Genomic DNA, 21,300 nt, shown 5'->3' with positions numbered 1-21,300 from the left:
TGCTCTCCTCAAGTCTTAATCCTTTTTGCTTAAAACGAGCACAGTTATTTGGGTGAGGTTCTGGGGATTTTCATCAAATTCAGCTGACAGTGACCTTTAGAAACAAATGCTCCCACTGTAAGGCAAGTCTCGTGCTCGCGGTTAAAGTCACCCGGACAGCAGTGAGCACAGGACTTACTCTCCACTTGCTTTTGGCGAAGTTCTTCCGGATCTGGGCGCTGACGGACTCGTGGATGTTTTTGCTGAGAGCTGTGTCACCGGCGATCCTGAAACACAGGCAAAGATGCTTCCTCAAGAGGGTTTCTTGTGGATGGAGGGCTGGGAAGGGGCGTCTGACAATAGGTCCCAAGCTGCTTTCTGGGGGGGGGAGCCACATCCTGTCCCCACCCCAGGGTTCGCTGAGAGGGTGGCTTGTCACTGCCCCTCCAGGCTCCTTATTTCACCCCACGGTGAAATGCACGTGATCCACCACCACCATGCTCCAATCCTGTCCACTTCCTGCCCCGCACCCCCTCCAGGATGGCCGGCACCTCCGTGGTGGACCGCTTGGCCTGGCTCCCCTTTCTTCCCTTTTGGACCCCAATTCCTGCAACATAAGAGTCCACAATGAGGACACAGTCTGAACTCAGTTTCCTCTCCCTACCTCTCCCCAGCTTCCTATCTGCCTTGCCTCACCTCTGAGGTCTCAAGCCTGTCCCTACCTGATCTGACCACTGGATCCCTTCCCAGGGCCTTCCTCCCAGCTCCCTCCCCACACCCCTCTCTCTGGCATCTCCAGGACCTCTGATCCATGGACCTGCTTACATCCCCAGGCCCACACCTCCCTTCTGGCTCCACTCTGGGTAAACTAAGCTCCACCGTGTTCCTCTCACCCTCCCCCCAGCGCCCTCCACCTTCTCTGTGCTCAGTGAGAGGGCTCCCGGCCTCAGCTCAGCCCTGTTTGGCACACACCTGCTCCTGCATTTCCTGGCAAGCTTCTCAGAACTGCAAGGACCACGTCCACACTACATTCCACTGGGTCCCTGATCTCACCGGGTAATCTTTCATGTAGTTCTTGCTTGACCTCAGCCTTCCATTAGCAGGGAGGAAGGCAGGGTACCTTTCACCTCCTGTCCTTAGCGCTCCCTCACCTCATTACGTCCTCCCTCTGCTTTGTCGTGTGCCTTCTCCTCTCTGCCCGCCCCCCTCTTCCTCCCTCCCTCCCCCATCTGTTCCTATGCCCTGTCTCCTCTCTCTCTGATTTCAGTCTCCAGCCTTGTGGATGCCCTGGAGGTCCCACCAGCTCATTCTTCACCCTCCCCTCCCCTCTCTGCCTCAGCACCATCCTCCCTCCACGGACCCCAGTTTCACAGGAAGCTGTGTTTTGCTCAGTCCTTCCTGGGCTTGAATCCATCCATCTTCCCTTCCCTTTAGCACCAAACTATTCAATTCTAAGCTGATGTCTGATGCCTAAGAAATAATTTCCTGGGTCTCGATAGAGTTAAGGGGCAGACAGATGCCAAGAACACTGACCATCTTTTCTGGCTGGAAGGTGAGTGGTAGGTGAGGGAGCCCGTCAGGTCCCAGACCTAGATGGCCTTGGACACAAACCAGCCTGGACCCTGACTACTTGGGACAGACTGTTTTTAAAAGCGACATCCTCAGAAGAGAATGCCAGTCCCCTTTGTCGGTGGCCAGCTCTTGGAAATGAGGGGGTAGACGTGGTAGGAAGTACGGGCTTCCTCGGGGCTGAGCACCGCCGCAGGGCAGAGCCTGCTCCAAACAAACAGACCGGGGTGGGGCGGGTCACTCCCTTCTCTGTGGGTGAGTGTGGCCGAGATGGGAGAAAAAGGCAAACTTCCAATTATTTTGGGACTGTCCCGGTCTCACTTCCCACAGTCCCAGGTAAGAACCAAGCGGGGCGCACGGTGGCCCAGAGCCCCTGTCAGGCAGTCTTCTTGGAGGTGAAGCCGCCCAGGCGCGTGACAGCACACGACCTCCCTCCGACGTGCACCACGATCTCTCTGCAGCTCCCGGCAGCCAGGGTGTTCACAGGGACAACACAGGGCGCTCCGCGACACCAGCTCAGCACCATTCACCCACAAAGCCGGAGGCATGGGATCTTAGAACTGGAAGGGACCCTGGCGGTCCCCCTGATTGTCTTAGGAGTTGAACAATGCCTCGGAGACAGAAGACAGTCCCTGACGGACCTGTACACGCACACGTAAAGCTCTGGGCACCACACGCACGCAGGTCGCCAACTCTCTCCTCCCAGTTTTTGCCTCTGAGCTAACACCACAGGTGACATCTGTATAAATCATGCTTCTTCAGGCCAGTCCGCTCTCCCCCTCCACAAGCAGGTCATCAAACTGACCTCTCCTTGCCCTCTGGTGTTGGTGTGCTGCGCATGGTCTGATCTACCTGCCAGACTGATGGTGCATTTCTCCAGCCTCTAGACAGGCTTGGTGATGCCTGGTGTGGATCCCAGTCTCCTGGGGTCCTTCCCAATGCCTATAGTCACCATGGCTCGGCTGGCTGGAGTCCCAAGAAGGGAAAGGGTCTCCAGGAACACCGAGGCGTGGGCTGCAGATGCTACTCTGGCCTGGCCAACACACAACATTCCCCCAGGTGGGCACACTGCCGTTGCCGTGGGGGCTAAGTGTCACTTGGTATGCTGACAGCCAGGATAATCGTTGAAACCGGAGGCAGAGGTTCAGGACAATCCGAACGAGGTAAACACACCCTGTTGAGGTGCTTCTCTGGAACCAGGACTGGGTCTCATCCTGCCTCTCGCCATTCCCTACTCTCTGGCCACCGGCCAGGGGCCTGCTGGTCCCCTACCATCCACCACCAAGAGGAAGGCAAGGACCTCCATGAGGAGCTGGGGACACATCTGGTGAGAGGGGCTGACTGCCCCCTTCAGGGGCAGCTTTGAAAGGAGCCCTGTCCTGGCTGCAGTGGCCTGCTTGGGGCTGAGGGGGGCCCCAGCCGTGGGCGGCCGTGATTAGTCAGAAGAGCAAGGGCAGAGTAAGAGATGATGCTTTCTGGGCACATGGATGTGCTGGGACCACCACCCCCAGAACGGTGAGGTCGATAAAGCCCTACTCACTGGAATAATGACTCCACTTTCTGCAAGCTCTCAGCCAAACCAGTTTTAAAATTGTCTGGGGGCAATTTTACATAAAAGAAACAAGTCTATCATAAATGCAGGCCAGCAGGGCGTCTTGCTTATGCTGGAGTCAAGGGCACCCGTGTTTATAATTTTCCGACACGACTTCTGGGAATTGTGAAATGTGCAGTAAAAATCCTAAAACATTGAGGAAAAAACCCACCTCTAAAGTCAGGAGGCATTTATTTGCGCAGCTGACGTGCCAGCACATCTTAACGTGACCCAGGCGGAGGCCTGTGAAGTCAGCTTCTCCAGCTCGACCTCCTTCCTGAGCTCCAGACTCATTCAGCAAAGTGCCCACCACAGATGTGCACTGCCGGCACCTTCCTCCGCATTCTCTTCCACTCACATCTGCCTGTTCCCCCAGCACCACCATCCTCCCCGTCCCTTAAACTGGAAAATTGGGAAAAACCTTGCCACCCCTGACCCTTTGCCTCACTCCTCCCACAGGTCTTTCCAAGACCCACAGCTTTCCCCACCCCTGGACTGTCTCTCTGCCCCCTCCATCCCCAGACGCTGGCGCTGGGCAGGCCACCTCCGCCCTCCCTCTACTTCTGGTCTGCACTTCCTACCCTCCCCCACCCCCCAACACCTCATCCCCGCTCCTGCACGCAGGCTGAGCTTTCAAAAATGCCAATCAGATCACCCTGCTTAAAACCTGTCAGAGGCCCCCACTGCCCAAAAGGAAAAGTACAAATTCCTGGGCGCAGTTAGGAAATTATGGCAGCTCACGTTGGGGAGATGATCAGGGACTCTTCTTTACATGGATTACTGCATTCGACCCCTTGAAAGTCTCTACAGGAGATGCACTGCTGTCACTTAGGGTCTCAGCCCTACAGGGAAGGCCCAAGGGCGAGGGGCCTGCACACCCGCCCTGCCGGCTGGAGCCCAGGGCTGGAGCCCAGGCAGCCCTGCCAGAGCTCACGTCAGCACCTGCTGGTCCTTCCTTTCTGTGGCCTCAGCTCCCACCTCCCTCCTTTGTCCACTCTCCTCCAGGAATACCAAAGCCAAGGCTCCAAGGGTGGGCGCACAGTTTAAGCCCCCATGCCAGGCCTGGAGTCCCATCCCCCGACCCCAGAGAGCGGGTGGAAGCCTTCTCAGTGTGAGGCTGTGTCTCCGTGAAGATTCTGCTGAGCCCATCCTGCCCCCGCCAGGCCCCTCAGAGTAAAGCTGACCTCCCCCTTCCTTGTTTTTTCAAAAACATCTGGTGAAGGAGAGAGGAGGCTTTTAACCGGCCTCCTTCCTGCCTCCTGCTGAGCGAGGCTGGATTAGTAAACAAGAAGCAAGTCACTTCCCTTGTTTCGAGGTCATTTTCCTCCTAAGATAACCTCTAAAGTCTCATACATACAAGATAAAAAACACTGGGGGTGTCACGTACAACACTATGACTACAGGGAATGCTGCTTTATGGTACATTCAAAAGCTGTTAGAAAATGCTCAAAGTTGTCGTCACAAGGGAAAAAATTTTCTAACGATATAAGATGATGGATGTCAAGTAAACCTATTATACTAGCCACTTTGCAATACATGCAGAAGTCAAATTATTATGCGCTACACCTTAAACGTCTATCTCTAGCACGAAGAAAAAAGTTTCATCTAGCTGTAAAAGCCTACTGTTTACAAAATAAGAAAAACCTTTAGTATCTTCAGCATCACGTACTTTGACCTACTGTCCAAAGTGACTTATTAAAAAAAATCAAGATGACAGACAATCAAAACCACCTCTTCAGCAAATTCCTTCCTCCCCCTTTTGTCCTCCTGTCAGGGAAGCGCAGCATTCTGGACAGTTCTGCCTGGAAACGACGTCAGCTGGCTGTGTCCTGTTCACTAAGCCACTTTATCTTTCTAAATCTATTTCCTTATCTCTAAAATGGAGACAAAACCTCCCTTACAGGACTATCATAAAGGGAAAAATGAGTATTTTAACATGATCAGCACAGTGCATGGTGGAACATCACAGATATTCAAAAAATGACGGCTGTTATGATAAATTAAAACACTGTGAAACTGGGTCACAAAGGGACTGTAGGCAGCTCCCTCTCTGGAAAGGTTAACCAGCATACTGAGAATCTGGAAAAAATGCTGCAGGAGATGGTGGAATAGGAGATGGTGGGTGGGACAGTTTTCGAGGGGGCTTGTCCGGGGGATCGCTCCTGACACGGCTCTGTGCACTGTGCTTCACTACTCCTGGCCTTTGTTTCAGGCTGGAGGCTCACGGTGCTTTGATAAGACAGCTTAACACATTTACCCCATGCCAGACGTGCTCAGCCCTTTATGTGTGTGCGTGATCTCAGTTACTGCTCACATCAACCCTGCACGCCAGGCATCGTTATTTCCATTTTAAAGATGAGAAGAATTCATGTTCAGAAAAGTATAAACCTAAGGTCACCAGGTATGAACCTAGTCAGCGACATGAAAACCAGGCGGCCTCAGAGCCCTGCTGCAGACATAGTCCAGGAGGCCGTAAACTATCCATGAACCCCTCTGGAGGTGAAGAAACACTAACTGAAAAGCATCTTAAAAGAAAAAGAACATACAATGTCAATCCGCTTACTACCGAGCAATAAGCTCAAGGAATAAAACTCCAACCTTAACACCTCCTTGGGGAATTACCTTCAATAAAGATGATCCTAAAATATTTCCCATAAAGTGAAAAAGCTACAGCTATTTTTTGCACAGTTGTCATTTCTGCGTTCAGAAGACCGTGTCCCTAAGTGCTGATTTGGGGAAGGATGAGAGCCAGTGGCCAGATGGGGTGCAAGATTCACCCGAGGGGTTCATAGTGATGATCAGCCAACTGAAAGTTTACTCTGGGACCGTGTCAGCCGACAGGGTCTTTCCGGGGGTGGAGGGGGTTCTTACCATGGGTGCCGAGCTGCCTGCTCGCATGTGTATCTTTTATTTGGATCCTTCTCCATCAGATTCCGAATGAAGTCCTTTGCTGTTCAAAAAAAAGGCACAAGGGGAGAAATCAGCATGTGTGACTTGAGAGATGACAAGATGATACCAGTGGAGGTATCAAGGGTACCATAAAAAACACGAGACCAGGGACCTGGGACAAAAAGGCTAGGCGGTACCAGCATTTGCAGGAAAGGGAAACCAAGGCTGGGGATGCTGCATGTTGATCCAGCAAACGAGGAGGCAGCCGAGCCAGCGCTGGGACCCCACCTTCCCAGCTCCGAGTCCTTTCCCGCCGGCAGCTAGTGGTACCTTCGGTTCAGGGGAAAGATGAGACATCTTTGTCCCCAGGTGCCTCTCGCTCAGCTCTGTGCTGCCATAGGGAGCTGTTTTGTTGACTTCTCTCCATGTGTAGATGTCACTGATTCAACAAAATCACCTGAGCACCCACTGGGCCACTGGGGCCTCGACTAGCTCTGTGGATGTGTCACCTTCCAGAAGCCCCACCTGCAGCAGTGAGCAGGAAACTGCGATGCCAGAGAGGTGCCCTGGTGGGGAGGTAGAGTGTGCCTGGAGGCCCAGGACCGGGGATGACCCAGAAGCAGGATGCTGGGAATGTGGGGGACTGGGTCCCAGAATAGGAAGATGACCCTGTGTGCCAGGTGGGAGAGCTGTCACCTCTGGGGCCTGGCATCCCACTGGCCACAGGACTGGACTCCTGGGGACGGCAGTGCCCTTCCAAGCTCAGAAGGAAGCTATTCCCCCAGCAGCTCTTTCCTGTTAGCCTTGGAGAACTGTACTCTGGTCCCAGGCTTTGGAAGATTGAGGAAGAAAGCAGAGTGTTCCCAGTTAGGAGGCAAGAACGCCAATAATGTGCTGTCACCCACCAGGGTAGGGGGTATGTTACTATCATCCCCATCTGGTCAGTGAGGAAACTGAGGCTGGAGATGTTTCATCTGTTTACGTGGACATTGGGTTTGATCTTAACTTCTGAGGAGGAAATGGTGCATTTCCCTGGGGACATTCTGTGTGGTGCAGTCACTGAGACTCGGGCCCCAGGGGCCGCCCACGGGGAGCCGAGAGACCTACCGGAGTCAGAGATGTCATCCCAGTAGGGGGAGTCGAACTCATATTCCGCCTTGAGGATCTGCTCAAAGAGCTTGGAGTCATTCTCGTCATAAAAAGGAGGGTAACCGCAGAGCCTGTAAGACAGGACGGCGAGAGGATCTGAGACGGCTGTGGGCCCAGCAGCTCAGGCTGGTCTGACATCCAGCCCAGAGGAAGAGCTTTCACCCGAGCTGGCAAAGGCTGCACCGTGTGCGCCGCAGACACCGTCTCCACCAAGAAATCACACCTCCTACGTGTCCAAGTGGCATATAAGTCAGCCTGTGACTTCACAGGGAGCAAAAAGGGTTAAAAGCAGGAGGCAGCTGAGGCAAACACATGCAGAGAAACCCAGTTCATCTTAACTCTGTGCACCTTAATCCCTGGTGCTGGACGCCCGGAACACCTACCAGGAAGCCTTCTGCGCATAAATGTAACTGATCTTACTGCCCGTGAGAGTAGCCCTCAGAGATGATGGGTTAATGAAATGAACAAAACACATGTTTAATATGCATTTCAGGACCTTTCCAGATTCACTTTATTTAATAAATCATCAGAGGAAGAAAAGGAAATTTTATCAGCTTGAGGAACCAAGTTGCCACAAGTGGCTCCAAGCCACAAAACATCACCCGACCCGGCCCAGATCGGGGACTTGGAAGGTTATAGTTTCACCCATTAATATGCAAGAAGCAGAAGGTGGCATAAATGATCATACGATCACCCTTTTCCCACTGAGCCCTTTCAAAGTTGATTTTTTAAAGATCTGATTAGGATGTTGGTGAACAGACCTTTTAGTTCTAGGGGTTCATCTGACAAACATAACAGGAGTAGAAATTTTTATTAAAGACCCCAAATACAATTTGTTCCATGAAATTGTGGGTTCTCACTCCCAGTTCTGCCACCAGCTCTGACGTGACCTCTACCATTAATAGGCCAGTGAGGCATTTTCTGGACCAAAATGTCCTCATCTAAACATGGAGTGGCCAGACTGGAAAGTTCCTAGTATTCTTCCTGGCTCTAAGATGCTGTGGCCCTATGCCTCCTTCTCCCAGCTTGTCTGAGGAAACACCTAGTGCAGGCTGGATGCCCACGTGGGGCAGGCCCCGGCTGGGCCTGGACATCGGGAGGGCATGGGGTTTAGGCTGACGCCATGAGGGACGGACAGAGCAGAAGGCAAGGCTGGATTCCGGAAGGCCAGGTGCAAAGCTGGATGGCGTAGACCCTGGTTCTGGGCTGGTGACAACCCAGGGGGTGGCAGCCACAGTGCCAGAGTTCTGTCCTCAGAGGAGCCGTGGGTGACTCCTCCCACACAGCCAAACTTTGTTCAAACCACAGCTACAGCCTAGAGACCGATTTCATGGGAACAATCGAACAGGAATCAATAGAATCCAGGCCTTCGAGGGATTTCGGCTGTCGGCAAGTAAGAAATTTACTAGAGGTTCGAAACACACAGCTTTAGGACGATTTTTCAGCCCCTCCTGCCACACATGGTATCGCTGGCCACGCTGCATAGGGGAGAGGCTGATGACTTTTTAAAGGCTGTGGGACATTCTGTGGGCTGGTAAGATTCAAAATCATCTATCCCCTCAAGGTTGATTTAGGGGCTAAGTGCCTGGAAATTTTCATTTCTTAAAAGATCTGCTGCTCTTGGTGAAATGAATACGAAGAGCCAGGGCTTCTGAAACCACGAAGCACATATTTCACTGCCCAGGAAACCCTGGGGCTAAGAGATGGATATGGAAATGTTTCCCATAATGAGGATTTGGGCTAAACAAAGTGTGCATATTAGGAAAAGAAGACAGAGTGAAATGTTAGCTCATCTCAGAAAATAGTGAAATTTTAGACACGTGAGGTTTTTGTTTATTAACAACGGAGTGTGTTTTACTTTACAGTTTAGCTTTCTTTTCAGGGAAAAAAAAGTCTTAAAGATAATCCCAAGACAGATTTATTCTTCTTGTGCCAATTTTCTTCAAGTAATCCTGATTTCTTCTGGTTTCAGCTCTTTTGGAGGGGGGAGTGTATACAATACTGTTTACTCGGCTACACTGAGGATGGAAGGAAAGGAAATGGATGGAGCTCGGGGACTAAGCTAAAATTAAGCAAGAAGATTTTGAAATAAGGATCGAAACAGAACAGAAGGGCAAGGAGAAGTTGTAAAATCTTCCTTAGACCTCGGAATTTCCCAGAGCTCCCTGGCTGGGATATTTCATGAGTAGGCTTGTCTGGTGGGTACAAATGGGAGAAATAACTTTGAGCTATTTCTGTCACCATATACAGAATGCTGACTTCCCTACATGGTCCTGGACCTGTCCATTTGTGGTATCATCTCTGTCTTCACATTTGGCACGTCAGACCATTTAAATAATCTATAAATCATCTCACCATGGGTTCTCAAAGATGATAAAGCCATTCCCAATTGTTCTAGGCCTAAAAGCCCATGGTTCAAAGTAACATCTATATCTGCCAACCCAATGACTGCCCAATACGGGCCCCTGGCCTTCACGGGCTGGTCCATCACCTCCATCCCAGCCTCAGGATAGTCGTCCAGGGAGATCACTTTATACTTCCCACCTTTCCTGTGCTACTTAGTCTGCCATCTTATCTACCTCGGTACAACTTCCACAAACGCACGGCTAGATTCTAGTGCAGCCTCGACTGAGTGCTTATTTTGGGTCAAAATCTCCACCAAGAGCTTTGCTGTATTATCCCCCTTAAACCTCACTCCCCCAGGAGGTGGGTGTCCCCGACAACTTCCCTTCGCTCTTTAGGGCCACTCTCCACTCTGCCTTCCCTGGGAGGCTGACCTGTGCAGAGGGTTGAAAGAGGGTTGAACTCTCTGACACCTGGGAGGGGGTCGGTCGATAGGGAGATGGTGGAGGGAGGAGGAAACCAGGGACAGGCTAAGTGGAGCCCTGGCCCCTCTACCCAGGCTCAGGCTGGTTACACCCGTGACCAAGGCCACTGCTCCTCTGGAGGGGGGGACTCCATCAGACTCTTCCTTTGGTGTGGTAACTGCTTCCTCCCTCCCCTGATCACCAAGGATCCAAGGGTTTTTACAGTTCAGCTGCTAAAAACCTCGGGGTCGTGGTGCCATCCCTTGTGGTTCCCTCACACCCCACCCTTGTACACAGTCCCTTGTCCAGTTCTCATTCTAAAGTCAAAGAAGCTAACAAGCAGCCAAGTTAGGACGCGAGCCTTATCTGTCTGATTCCAGGTCTGTGTTCTTAACTGTTCCGCTTGTTCACTAAAGAGAAGGTGGCTTGAGAACTGGACTGTATGTTTCAGTCTCAGTTTTGAATTTTCTCTGTGGGCCATTTTGTTTGCCCACTGGCCCCTTTATCTGCAAGTAGAACCCGGTGATTGGACCCTACTTCCCCAACCCCGTTTCCCACACTCTGGGTCTAGTTGCTAAGATGCTTAGGGTTGGTTCACTGCACAATGAAACTAAGTTTTGTTTCTGGACCAAGGTAAAGGTATTCACTTTACCTGGGCTGCCCTCCCCTGGCCCCTGCGATCGACTCTGGCAGACCCTTGAAGACCGGCTGCAGTGTTACTAGGAAGACACAGCCCCTCCTGCCAGGCAGGGTGGGGGTCCTGCTCTGACCCCATGGCAGTGGACAGAGCTGTGCAGTGACACTCCCTACACTGCATGCTGCCCTGACCTGTCCACAAGCTCCTTCAGGAAGGACCATGTCTTATGTCTTATTTTCGTCTTTGGATTTTCAGCACCCAGCCCAGGGTTTAACCATGCTGGATGCTGGGTAAGTGTCTGGATCAATGTATATGCTCTTGAAGAAGAGGCTTCTTCATTGACTGCTGAGCACCCCCCGGCTAGGCTCTGAAACAGAGCTAAGGATCCAGGATGCCCCAGCCCAGGGAGCCCTCCAGCCCCCACCTGCCATGACTCCTCCCTCCTGCTCATCACCCCTCCCAGGAGGTGGTTAAAAAAAAAGCAATGCTCTGTGTATCATTTGACAGACATTCCAGATAACCCAGTGTGCAAGGTCAGGTGCTGGGAGCAACCTGGCCTGTCTCTGTAGAGAGAATGCAGTGGGCTCCCTGAATGCCACTTTGGTCTTGTGGACAAGTTTCATAGAGGAGAAGGTTTTCCACGAAGAGAGCTTTTAACATAAACAAATGTGAAAACTGGCAATGGCCAACCGTGCCTGAGTCAGCAGTGCCTGCTTTCTCCTGGAAACTGAAATGCTGTCTGTCATCCATCAGAGCTCCTGCTGAGAAGCCCTGGGACTCTGCTGTGGTCATTATGCTCCAGGAAGTGACAGTCTCCCTCCTTGTTTGCCTCTGGTTATGTATTTGCCTCTACAAAAATGGGTGCCCACTGAAAAGATTTCCAAGTAATGATTAGTTGTTACCTCTTCCCCCTTTTATGTTAACCTTATTGCTGTAATTCACCTCAACCTTCTACGTTCTTGCATATTTCTTAGACCCGTGAATTACAGGTTTGAGGTTCTATTTTTCCTCATAGCTTTTGGTACCAGAGGGAGACCCAGAGCGGACAGGAAGGAGCTGGTATCAGAAGTAGTGGTAGGCAATGAGATGTCACCTCACATCTGTTAGGAGAGCTATTATCAAAAAATAAAAGTTCACAAGAGTTTAGATGTGGAGAAAATGGAACGCTTTTATGCTGGTGGGAACGCAACATGGTGCAGCCACAATGGAAACAGTATGGAGGTTCCTCCCAAAATTAAAAATGGAACTGCCACATGAGCCAGGAACCCCTCTGTGGGACATAGTTCCAGAGCAAATGAAATCAGGACCTTGAAGAGATACACATGCTCTTGGGTTCACTGCGGCTTTATTCACAATGGCCAAGACGTGAAAACAATGTGTGTCTGTTGACTGATACTTGCACAAAGGAATTATGGTGTATTTATACAATGAAATATTACTCAGCCTTAAAAAGGAAACCCTGCTATTTGCAACAACATGGATGAACCTGGAGGAGATTATGAAGTAAAATCAGCCAGACACAGAAAGGAAAAAAATACCTGATCTCAGTTATATGTGGAATCTAAAAAAGGTCAAATACATAGAAACAGAGAGCAGAACTGTGGTTACCAGGGGTGGGGAGGCCAGGGAACTGGGGAGGTGCTGGTCAAAGTGCAACAAGGTGTCGTTATGAAGGATATGAATAAGTCAAGAGATCCAATGGACACATGACAAGTGACTATGGTTAATAATATTGGATTTAATACTGGAAATTTGCTAAGAAAGTAGATTTCAGGTGTTCTCGTCATAAAAAATAGTAACCATGTAAGGAGAATATATGTAAATTAGCTTGAGCACAGTCATCATTTCACTATGTAGATGTAGATCAAACCATCATACTGTGCCTCTTAAATATACAGGGCTTTAATTTTTTTAAAAAATGGTTGAGAAACTACCAGCTGTGTTTTAACACTAAGCAGTGAATGACTTTAAAAAAGGTGTCACTGTAGTAAGAAAACTTAACATGAGATCTAACTTCTTAACAAACTTTAAGTGTGAGTACAGTATTGTTGCTTATGTACACAACGTTGTCAAGTAGATCTCGAGAGCTTACCTATCTTAAATAACTGAAACTTTGCACCTGCTGTAACTCCCTACTTCCCTCTCTCTGCATCCCTGGGCAACCACCACTTTACTCTTTGGTTCTAAGAATTTGACTATTTTAGAGACTTCCGGTATGTGGAATGTGACTCTAAATGCCCGCAGATGGGCGCTGAGCTCGCCAGTCCACCGCACTACTCCCTATTGCCTTATACCCAGCAGGTCACCCATTTACATCATCTACTGCCTGGCCCTCCACATCCTACGTTTGTGACTCTGAGTCAAGGGCCAAGGATGGAGGTCTGGAGAGGACAAATTTTTTTTTTTTTTGTCTTATACAAATTACTTGTTCAGATTTACTAAAGTATTTATTACTTCACATTCTTTTCAAGCCTTCGTACATTCAGTACTTTCATCTGAGAATGCCTTCCTCCTACCTAGAGTACATTTTTCAAAATTTCCTTTAGTGAAGACTTCCCAATTGTCTGTTTGAAGTGCCTGAATTTCCCCTTACCTTCTCCCCTGGGTGTAGAATTCTAGGTTGTTTTTTCCTTGTATTTCCATTCCAATGTCTTCTGGGTGTGACACCACTGAAGGTAAATCTCTCTTCCCTCTCTAGATAGTTTTAAGATCTTTGTCTTTGATGTTCTGCTGCTTCACTGTAACAAAGCTAAGTGAGAACTTCCTTTCATTTAACCAGCTTGGGCTCTTGTGATTCTTTTTTTTTTTTTTTAACATTTTTTATTGATTTATAATAATTTTGCAATGTTGTATCAAATTCCAGTGTAGAGCACAATTTTTCAATTATACATGAACATATATATATTCATTGTCACATTTTTTCTCTGTGAGCTACCATAAGATCTTGTATATATTTCCCTGTGCGATACAGTATCATCTTGTTTATCTATTCTACAATATTGAAATCCCAGTCTATCCCTTCCCACCCCCTGCCCCCTTGGCAACCACAAGTTTGTCTTCTATGTCTATGAGTCTATTTCTGTTTTGTATTTATGCTTTGTGTTTTTGTTTTTTTTTTAATTCCACATATGAGCGATCTCATATGGTATTTTTCTTTCTCTTTCTGGCTTACTTTACTTAGAATGACATTCTCCAGGAGCATCCATGTTGCTGCAAATGGCGTTATGTTGTCAGTTTTTATGGCTGAATAGTATTCCATTATATAAATATACCACAGCTTCTTTATCCAGTCATCTGTTGATGGACATTTAGGCTGTTTCCATGTCTTGACTATTGTAAATAGTGCTGCTATGAACATTGGGGTGCATGTGTCATCCTGAAGTAGGGTTCCTTCTGGATACAAGCCCAGGAGCGGGATTCCTGGGTCATATGGTAAGTCTATTCCTAGTCTTTTGAGGAATCTCCATACTGTTTTCCACAGTGGCTGCACCAAACTGCATTCCCCACCAGCAGTGTAGGAGGGTTCCCTTTTCTCCACAGTGGAGAGGACAATTTTTAAGGAGAGAAGGGGACATTCAGCACTATGTTTGGTGCTGCTGGCTACAAGAGCTAGGAGACCTGTGGGCCAGATCCCATAGCCCAGATGCCCAAGGCAGTGTGTGTGTGTGTCTGTGTGTGTGTGTGCACCCACGTGTGTGTGATTTCCTCCTTGGCAACTGCTACAGGAACTCAGAAGAGGGTGAGAATCCTGACTGGAGTGATCAGGGAAGGCTCCTGGGAGGAGGTGTGACCTGTGCCATCTGCATCCGTAATTCTGGGCTGGTGCTCATCAGAGCCACCTGGGACTCTGGTCAAAACTGAAGATGCCCTGTATCTTCCCCAAACCCAGTGCATCTGAATCTTAAGGGCAGGCCCAAGTATCTTTATTTTTGTTCTTTACAAAATTATAAAGGTACTTTAGGTTCAGAGTTAAAGAGATCAAGTACAGAAGAGTAAAGGGAATGTTTCCTCCCTGACCCTCATTCCCACTCCTGTTAACACTTTCCTGTGAATGCTTTTCAGAAACTTTCTTGGCATCTACAAGCATGTACGTATGTGTGTGTATGGGGAACCAGAATTCAAATTACCTGGAAGTTTAGCCTGGACAGACCGGCTGCATAGGAACAGCTGGTTTGTTTCTTTGCACGTGCCAGCAAGCCCCCGGCATGAACAAAGAGGACCCCCTCTTTCAGGGGAATATGCTTGATTTTTTCCCTCTGAAATTTCCATCGAATACCAGCTGGTTGCCCTTTCTTCGCCTTGTGACTCAGGAGGAGCTGCAGCTGCCCTGCTCTCCTGAGCCACATCTGGCTTCCCTGAGCACAGGCCCCTCAGGTTCCCCACTGAGGACAGAGGATGAAGAACCGCCATGAGGCAGTCCTCTGGCCTGTCCCTAAATGCTGATCGGGTATCGGCTGTGTCCCTGGGCCTGGGGATACAGCATTGAATGAATCATCAGGGTCCTACTCTTCATATTCTATTTGGGGGAAGAGGGGGACAGACACTCAACATGAAATTTCCAAATAAACAGGAAAGCTAAGCAGCAAAAGTAATGGGTGGGGAGCTAGCTGGTCCCAGAAGGTCACAGCATCTCAACCTCAATCGAGTCTTCCTTTCCATGTACTGATCCCTGTGCCTGAAGTGCTCTTCTCCTCGAGGACAACTGGACTGGCTCCTCCTTACTCCCAAAGCTCGTGTGTGTGGCCCCTGGCTCCGTGATGTCTTTCCTGAGCCCACCCAGCCAGGGCAGGCACGCCTCCCCCGTGCTCCCCCAGCTTCCCGGGAACGGCCATCATGGCGCCCATGCTGGTGGATGTCTATGGCCCAGCCCACGTCACCTCCTGTTAGACTCTGAGCTCCCCTCTGAGGGAGGAGGCCGTGGCTCATTGAGGTTCGCAATCCCAGTACCCAGCCCACATGCTCAGCAAAAGTCTGCTGGATGAATGAGCCCATAAATGCTTCAGTGTGTCAAAGATGGCGGCCCGCACCCCACTCAGCCCCTCCCTGAATACTTTCTACTTTTCACACTCCACTGCAATCCTATCTCTCTCTTGGGCCGTCTCAAGAAATTGAAGAACTATTATTTCACGGTTATTCTGTTTATGAATTCCTTGAGGAGAAAGACTATGCCACACATTGTGTTTCTTCTGTATCTCCCATTAGCACTCAACAGTATTCGATCCTCTGTGTTGGTTGACTGCTCTTTAACAAGCGGTAAATCCTTCCAGTGAAACATGCTTGCGTGTGTGTGCGTGCACTGCAGCACATGCTGAAGTTGACTTAAGGTGCGGGGTTGAACGCCCTGAAATGGTGTTTACTCTGGAAAAAATAATTCAGCTAAACTTCCTGAAGTGTTAAAATTTTTCAGCTACTTTTGCAGCGAAGCCTCCTAAGGGCCAACAGCATCCATGGTAAGTGACATCCATCAAGGCGGACGGGGGTGAGCACAGCACATCCTCTCGGGGCTCATGTTTGCTCTGCGGCTGATGGTTTCCTCCAGGGATGCAGCTCCCCCTGCTCTGGATTCCCTCCAACCAGTCAGTGCTCACGTGACCACACAACCCAGCGATCACACCCCCTGTTCCCAGCCTGAATCCTCAAGCCAGGCACTAAAGAAGGGCTTTGTGTGGTATAGGGATTCACACAGAATCCCAGAGTTTTATTTTGGGGTCCAGAAGTCATCATCTGTCCTACCCCTTATTTAGGAGACCGACAAAGCGGGTCCCAAAGAGAAGAAGAGGTGGCCTTGGGGCCACAGCCAGTGGCAGACCTGGGCATCTCTCTGCTCAAGGCTCTGGCCTAGAAAACCAAAGCCAGTTCAGTCCAGTTCTACAGACATTAACGGAGCACTAAGGTTTATCAAATGCTGCCCACCCAGCAGCGAGGAAGACAGCCTCTGTTCAGAGTCCAGCCGGGAACAGAAAAAGGACAAGAGGCAATGTTGATCTTCCTACAGAAGAGAAACTAACTGGGCTGCATGTGTCCCGTTACAGCCGTGAGCGCCATCCAGCACCTGCGGAGCGGCCACCGCGTGCCAGGCCAGGCCACACAGCTTCCACATATTCCCTCTTTTAATGCAGAAAGCCAAGTATTTCAGCCCCCCCTTCTGGACGAGGAAACGCACGAGGATTAGCAGCAACCTTGCTCACATCGACAGGGCAGAACAGAATCTTAATTAGTTCATCCAACTCCAGAGCCAAGTCAGGTCAACCTTTAGGCCTGACAGCAGGTGTGTCAGTTCAAAGATGGGGAGATGCCACATGTGTGCTCTTCCTAAACCTGCCCTCTGAAGTCAGGGTGCCGTGGTTTTTTTTATAGTATATGTTTGGAAACAGAACCAGAGACAGGGTTATAAGACCTGTCAATGGAATAAAGAACAGCTCAGAGGCCTTAGAAAATCAACACCTAAGGTTCTACCCCAGCCTGCCTTCCAAAAAGACAGACAGCAGGAGGATTCCTGGGACCATCACGGCCTGTTGGGAGAAGAATGCAGCCGGGTCTACACTGAACCGAATCCCAAGATGATCATGTCCTGCAGCCACCGTTCAGTGCCCTGCTCCCACACAGAGCTGCAAGGGGACGTCGAGGACAGAAAAGCTTGTGTCAAGACCTGTGAACAGGGCTGGGCAGAAGTTCAGGCCTGCTGCGCTGACCCAGGGTAACTGGGAAACCGAGTAACACCCATGAGTGAAATTTCTAAGCATCTGAAATGCACTTCTTAAGTGCTCCCAAATATTTCAAATATTTTACACAAAAAGCATCCGAGTGCCACAGTCCACTCTGACAATCAAATAATCATCAGAAGACTGGCCACCCGGAATTTGCCCTTTCAGTCTAATTGGATGAAGGCTCTGAATGTGAACAGAGAGGTGATTTTTCAAGGAAAGGTGCGCGGCTATGCTCTGGGGGATCACTGCTCTCGGAGGGGTTTCGTGGTGTGGCTTTCTCAGCCTGGGATTCAGAGAAACGCAGACACAGATTCAAATCCTGGCTCCAGCAAGTAATGGTTGAGTGACTTCGGGGAAATTATATATCCTTTTCGGGTCTCAGTTTCTTTTGTGAAATGAGGGTAACAGGCCCACCTCATAGATAGTACAACATATATAACATACACTATAAAATAATCTAGATTATAGAACACACGCACACGGATGGATGGAGAGAAATGATACACACGTGAGAGTGGCTGTCACAGAGCAATCATTAAATACCCGCTCCCCGCCCTTATCCACCACGTCCCTTTTCCATCCCACCAACTCCATCTAACCTTTCAGGGTCCTTCCACTGAAATATGGTGAAATGGGACACTGCTCACCATCGGGAAGAACAAGACAAGGGGAGAGAGGAGCAGAGGAGTCCTGAGGGACTCAGCCCAGGGTCCTACATGCCAGACACAAAAACGAAGCAACATATTTAAAAATGTTGTGCCAAGTCTCAGAATCATCCATGAAGGACCACACATCCTGACCTGAACTTCTAAACTGCTACAAGGGGAAGGAGAAGGGTGCCGCCTCCGGTCCTCATTTTGCACACTGTTACGGCTGTGAGGTCGGGAGGTTGGGAAATTGCTCTGCAAACTTCGTTTTTGTGTATTTCCAAGCATTTAGCCAAGGAGACCTCAATTCTAGGAGTAGCTCAAGCTCTCCTGAGAACACCTGGTTCGGAGCTGTATCTGTGAAGAAGGAATATTTGTATGCACTTAGACCAGGGAGAGACAACAAACCTGCACGTATACTGTAAACTTGAGAAGCCACATTAGGCCAACCTGGGCCAACACAATGGGTCTCTGAAAAACACCCGCAAAATCAATCATATCTGGGTGTCCTTCCTCTGGAAACCGGAGTCTGTTGGATAATGCAACAGCCACTCCAATCTGCCCCTCCATCTTGGCTGTCACTGAGTATTCAACAAGTGTTTACTGAATGAATGTCTGGGACCCACATTGAGGAATCTGAGTTGTTTTCATCTTGGTTAATAGGCACAGGTTTTTTAAAATAATAAAATAAAGCCAAGTTTTTTAAGCTGACAGATCCCTTGAACTTCATTGCAAAGCTCACTTATGAAAAAAATAGGTTTCAGCTTCTCATTCAGGTTTATAGACCAGTATGAACAATGAGACCTGAATGATGACAAAAATGTAATGCAATTATTCCAGCAACTCTGTCTTTGATGATGTGCAAGCCAGAGCTTTTTCCTTGCAAACTGGGAAGAGACAAGGGAAGGTTCGCACGTTAGAACACGTGCAGGCTGACCGCAGCAAAGCGCTGTGGGTAAAATGCAATGGATAAATGTCCCATGTCACCCTTGGGATTTGCATAATACCTTGAAAGCTGAGAGTGAGGATGCAGGACAGGGAAAGCTCTAGAGGAGGAAGGAAAGGGATATTGGAGGGAAGAAAGGAAGTGCATCCCTTAGAACGTTTGTACACAACAGGAAGCCGTGCAGGGAGAGGAAGAAAACCAAACACTTCCGCCAGCACGAGAGGTTAGCAGCATACTCCACTTGGAGTAAAGAGTTTAAAGAAATTCCGTACACAGTAAAGGGTGGGCCAGGGGATAACACTGTCAAAGCTGTTGTATTGCGATCTACTGACCCACTTTCAAGTGTCTAACTTTTTGATTCTTGCATCAGCCAAATGGACACTGCCTCCAGGAAGTCTGCAGGATTAGTCCAGAGGCCCGGGGCCTCCTCCTTTAGGTGCAACACCTCTCAAGGAAGGTCAGACAAATGTACTTCCAACTTGGCCCATGCTGACTAGATGGAGGGCTCGGCTGGGGAGGAGGAGGAGGAGTGAGGAGACCTTCCAACAGCCAGGAAAGTTGTGTTAGGAGAAACATGGCGAAACTTTCAGCAGCTAAAATTAGTTCTCACAAGTGATGGATTTTATAGTGAAGCCCTGAGGGGTGCAGACATCCAGTCTGGAGGTGATTAACACAAGTGTTAACTGATGATTCTGAACCCTGGGCGGATTTCCAACTCCACTTTTGCATCTAGACATTGCTTTCTTGGCTGTGGGGTTCTTGTTCCCTCCCTCCCTCCCTTCTCTATCCCCCAACCCCCCCAGATTCCTTCTCTCTCTCATGTGCTGCTCGGTAAGCGGCTATGAACCCGTGCAGACTAACAGCCGCACTGGAGAAATGCCCTGGTACCTCCATCCCGTTGGCCTTTGACTGCACTTCTCGCTTGTCCCCTGGCCTCTGTCAGCCTTCTCACAATGCACATCTGAGGACAACTAGAAATTGTTTTCATCCTCTGAGGCGCACAGACAACAATGTCCAGTCATCCTTGGAAACGCACTGTGAGAGCCTGGCAAGGTGGCCGGAAGCCCGCTTCCTAGGGGCCTCGGCTGTGGTCCAGCCCTGGTGCAGCTGTGCTGGTGCTGCGTCCCTCCTTCCAAACCACCTCCACGAGTGCTTCCGGACTTGCTGGTGTGAGCTGGTACCTCTCCCACTCCCACCCCCATCTCTGCTCCTCTCGGTCGCAAACCCTGCTCAGACTCAGTGGTCTGAACTCCTGACTCTTGTCATTAGAGCTTTTGGTCCTTTTACCTCTCTGCGCCCTGCCTCCCTGCTGTGCTGCATCCAGATGGCGAAGCTTTTAAACATCAAAAGGGCCTCTTTTGGTTCTTTCACCTGCTGGGTGTGGTGCCAGGTGAATTAAACATCCTGATAATTCAGCGATTCTGGTTTCCCCATCACCAAGTGTTGGGTATCAGAAGTTCAAAGCCGAATCAAATCTTCCAAATTACGTTTTCAAAATTACGTCTGAAGCCAAATGGTACCTATTTTATCAAACACAGTGAGCATGTCATACCCTTAGATAATTGGGTCTTGCAGGATAAACCGTCGATCTCTCCTGCCTGATGGCCCTGCCGACATCTGAAGACAGTCCTTCCGAGCCCAGATCACTGCACACCGCTCTTACGGAGCCTTCCTCCTGGCCTGGGAAGGGTTCACATCCCCTCCCCCGCCGGGAGCAACCCCAGCTCTTGCCTCCCATCTCGATGACAGCAAGACCGGACAGTAAGTTATGTGTTTACTGTCTGTCGCCTCCAGCAGACAGTAATCGCCTCCCTGGCCAGGGTGGCAATGAATCCGTCTCAGCCACCCCATCATATTGCCTGACACATATTAGACTCAATAAATGTTACTTAAGTGAATGAATGTCAACCCCTGCCTTCCATTCTCCAGGCTTCATATCCCGAAGCATTTAGCTGCTACTTAAGTGACAGTCACCAGGAGAAGATGCTTATATGAAATAAGAAAGCAGAGAAAGTAAAGTGTTTTCTCCATTTGGCCCAAAGCCACACTGGTTTTCCGTGTGTAAAAGTGATGGAGGAGGCACTCCATTCCTGCTTCTCCCTCTGGGCACCGTCCCCGTCGGGGCCTCCGCAGAGACAAAGGTGCAGATGCGGGTGGATCTGCCCTTCCCTGAAGTCCCTGGAGGAAGCTGCTCCCACCACCATCTAAAACACAGAATTTTTTAACCTCATTGGCACTGCTTGTAAAACTTCCTCCCCTCACTGCTGTGCACATCCCTGTACCAGTTTTTTGAAACCAGAGAGTATTTTATGTTTGGCTCTTTCCTAAAGGGTTAGAGGTGAACCAGTTGTCAACAGACAGCCAAGTTTTCTCCCAAAG

At 49.6% G+C, this 21,300-nt stretch overlaps 1 protein-coding gene across 1 annotated transcript in view; it reads right to left on the bottom strand.

Moving 5' to 3' along the window:
• CAMK1D (calcium/calmodulin dependent protein kinase ID) overlaps positions 1-21,300 on the bottom strand; it is a 343,527-nt gene that overhangs the window by 8,567 nt on the left and 313,660 nt on the right. The window contains 3 exon segments of the mRNA XM_032473942.1: positions 179-266; positions 6,011-6,089; positions 7,136-7,248. Of these exon segments, the coding sequence (XP_032329833.1) occupies positions 179-266; positions 6,011-6,089; positions 7,136-7,248 (280 nt within the window).

The sequence above is a fragment of the Camelus ferus genome, chromosome 35, assembly GCF_009834535.1.
Source record: "Camelus ferus isolate YT-003-E chromosome 35, BCGSAC_Cfer_1.0, whole genome shotgun sequence".
NCBI classification, from domain to species: domain Eukaryota; kingdom Metazoa; phylum Chordata; class Mammalia; order Artiodactyla; family Camelidae; genus Camelus; species Camelus ferus.
Note: the sequence above shows the minus strand (reverse complement) of the source record. Positions and strands in the feature narration are given on the sequence as shown.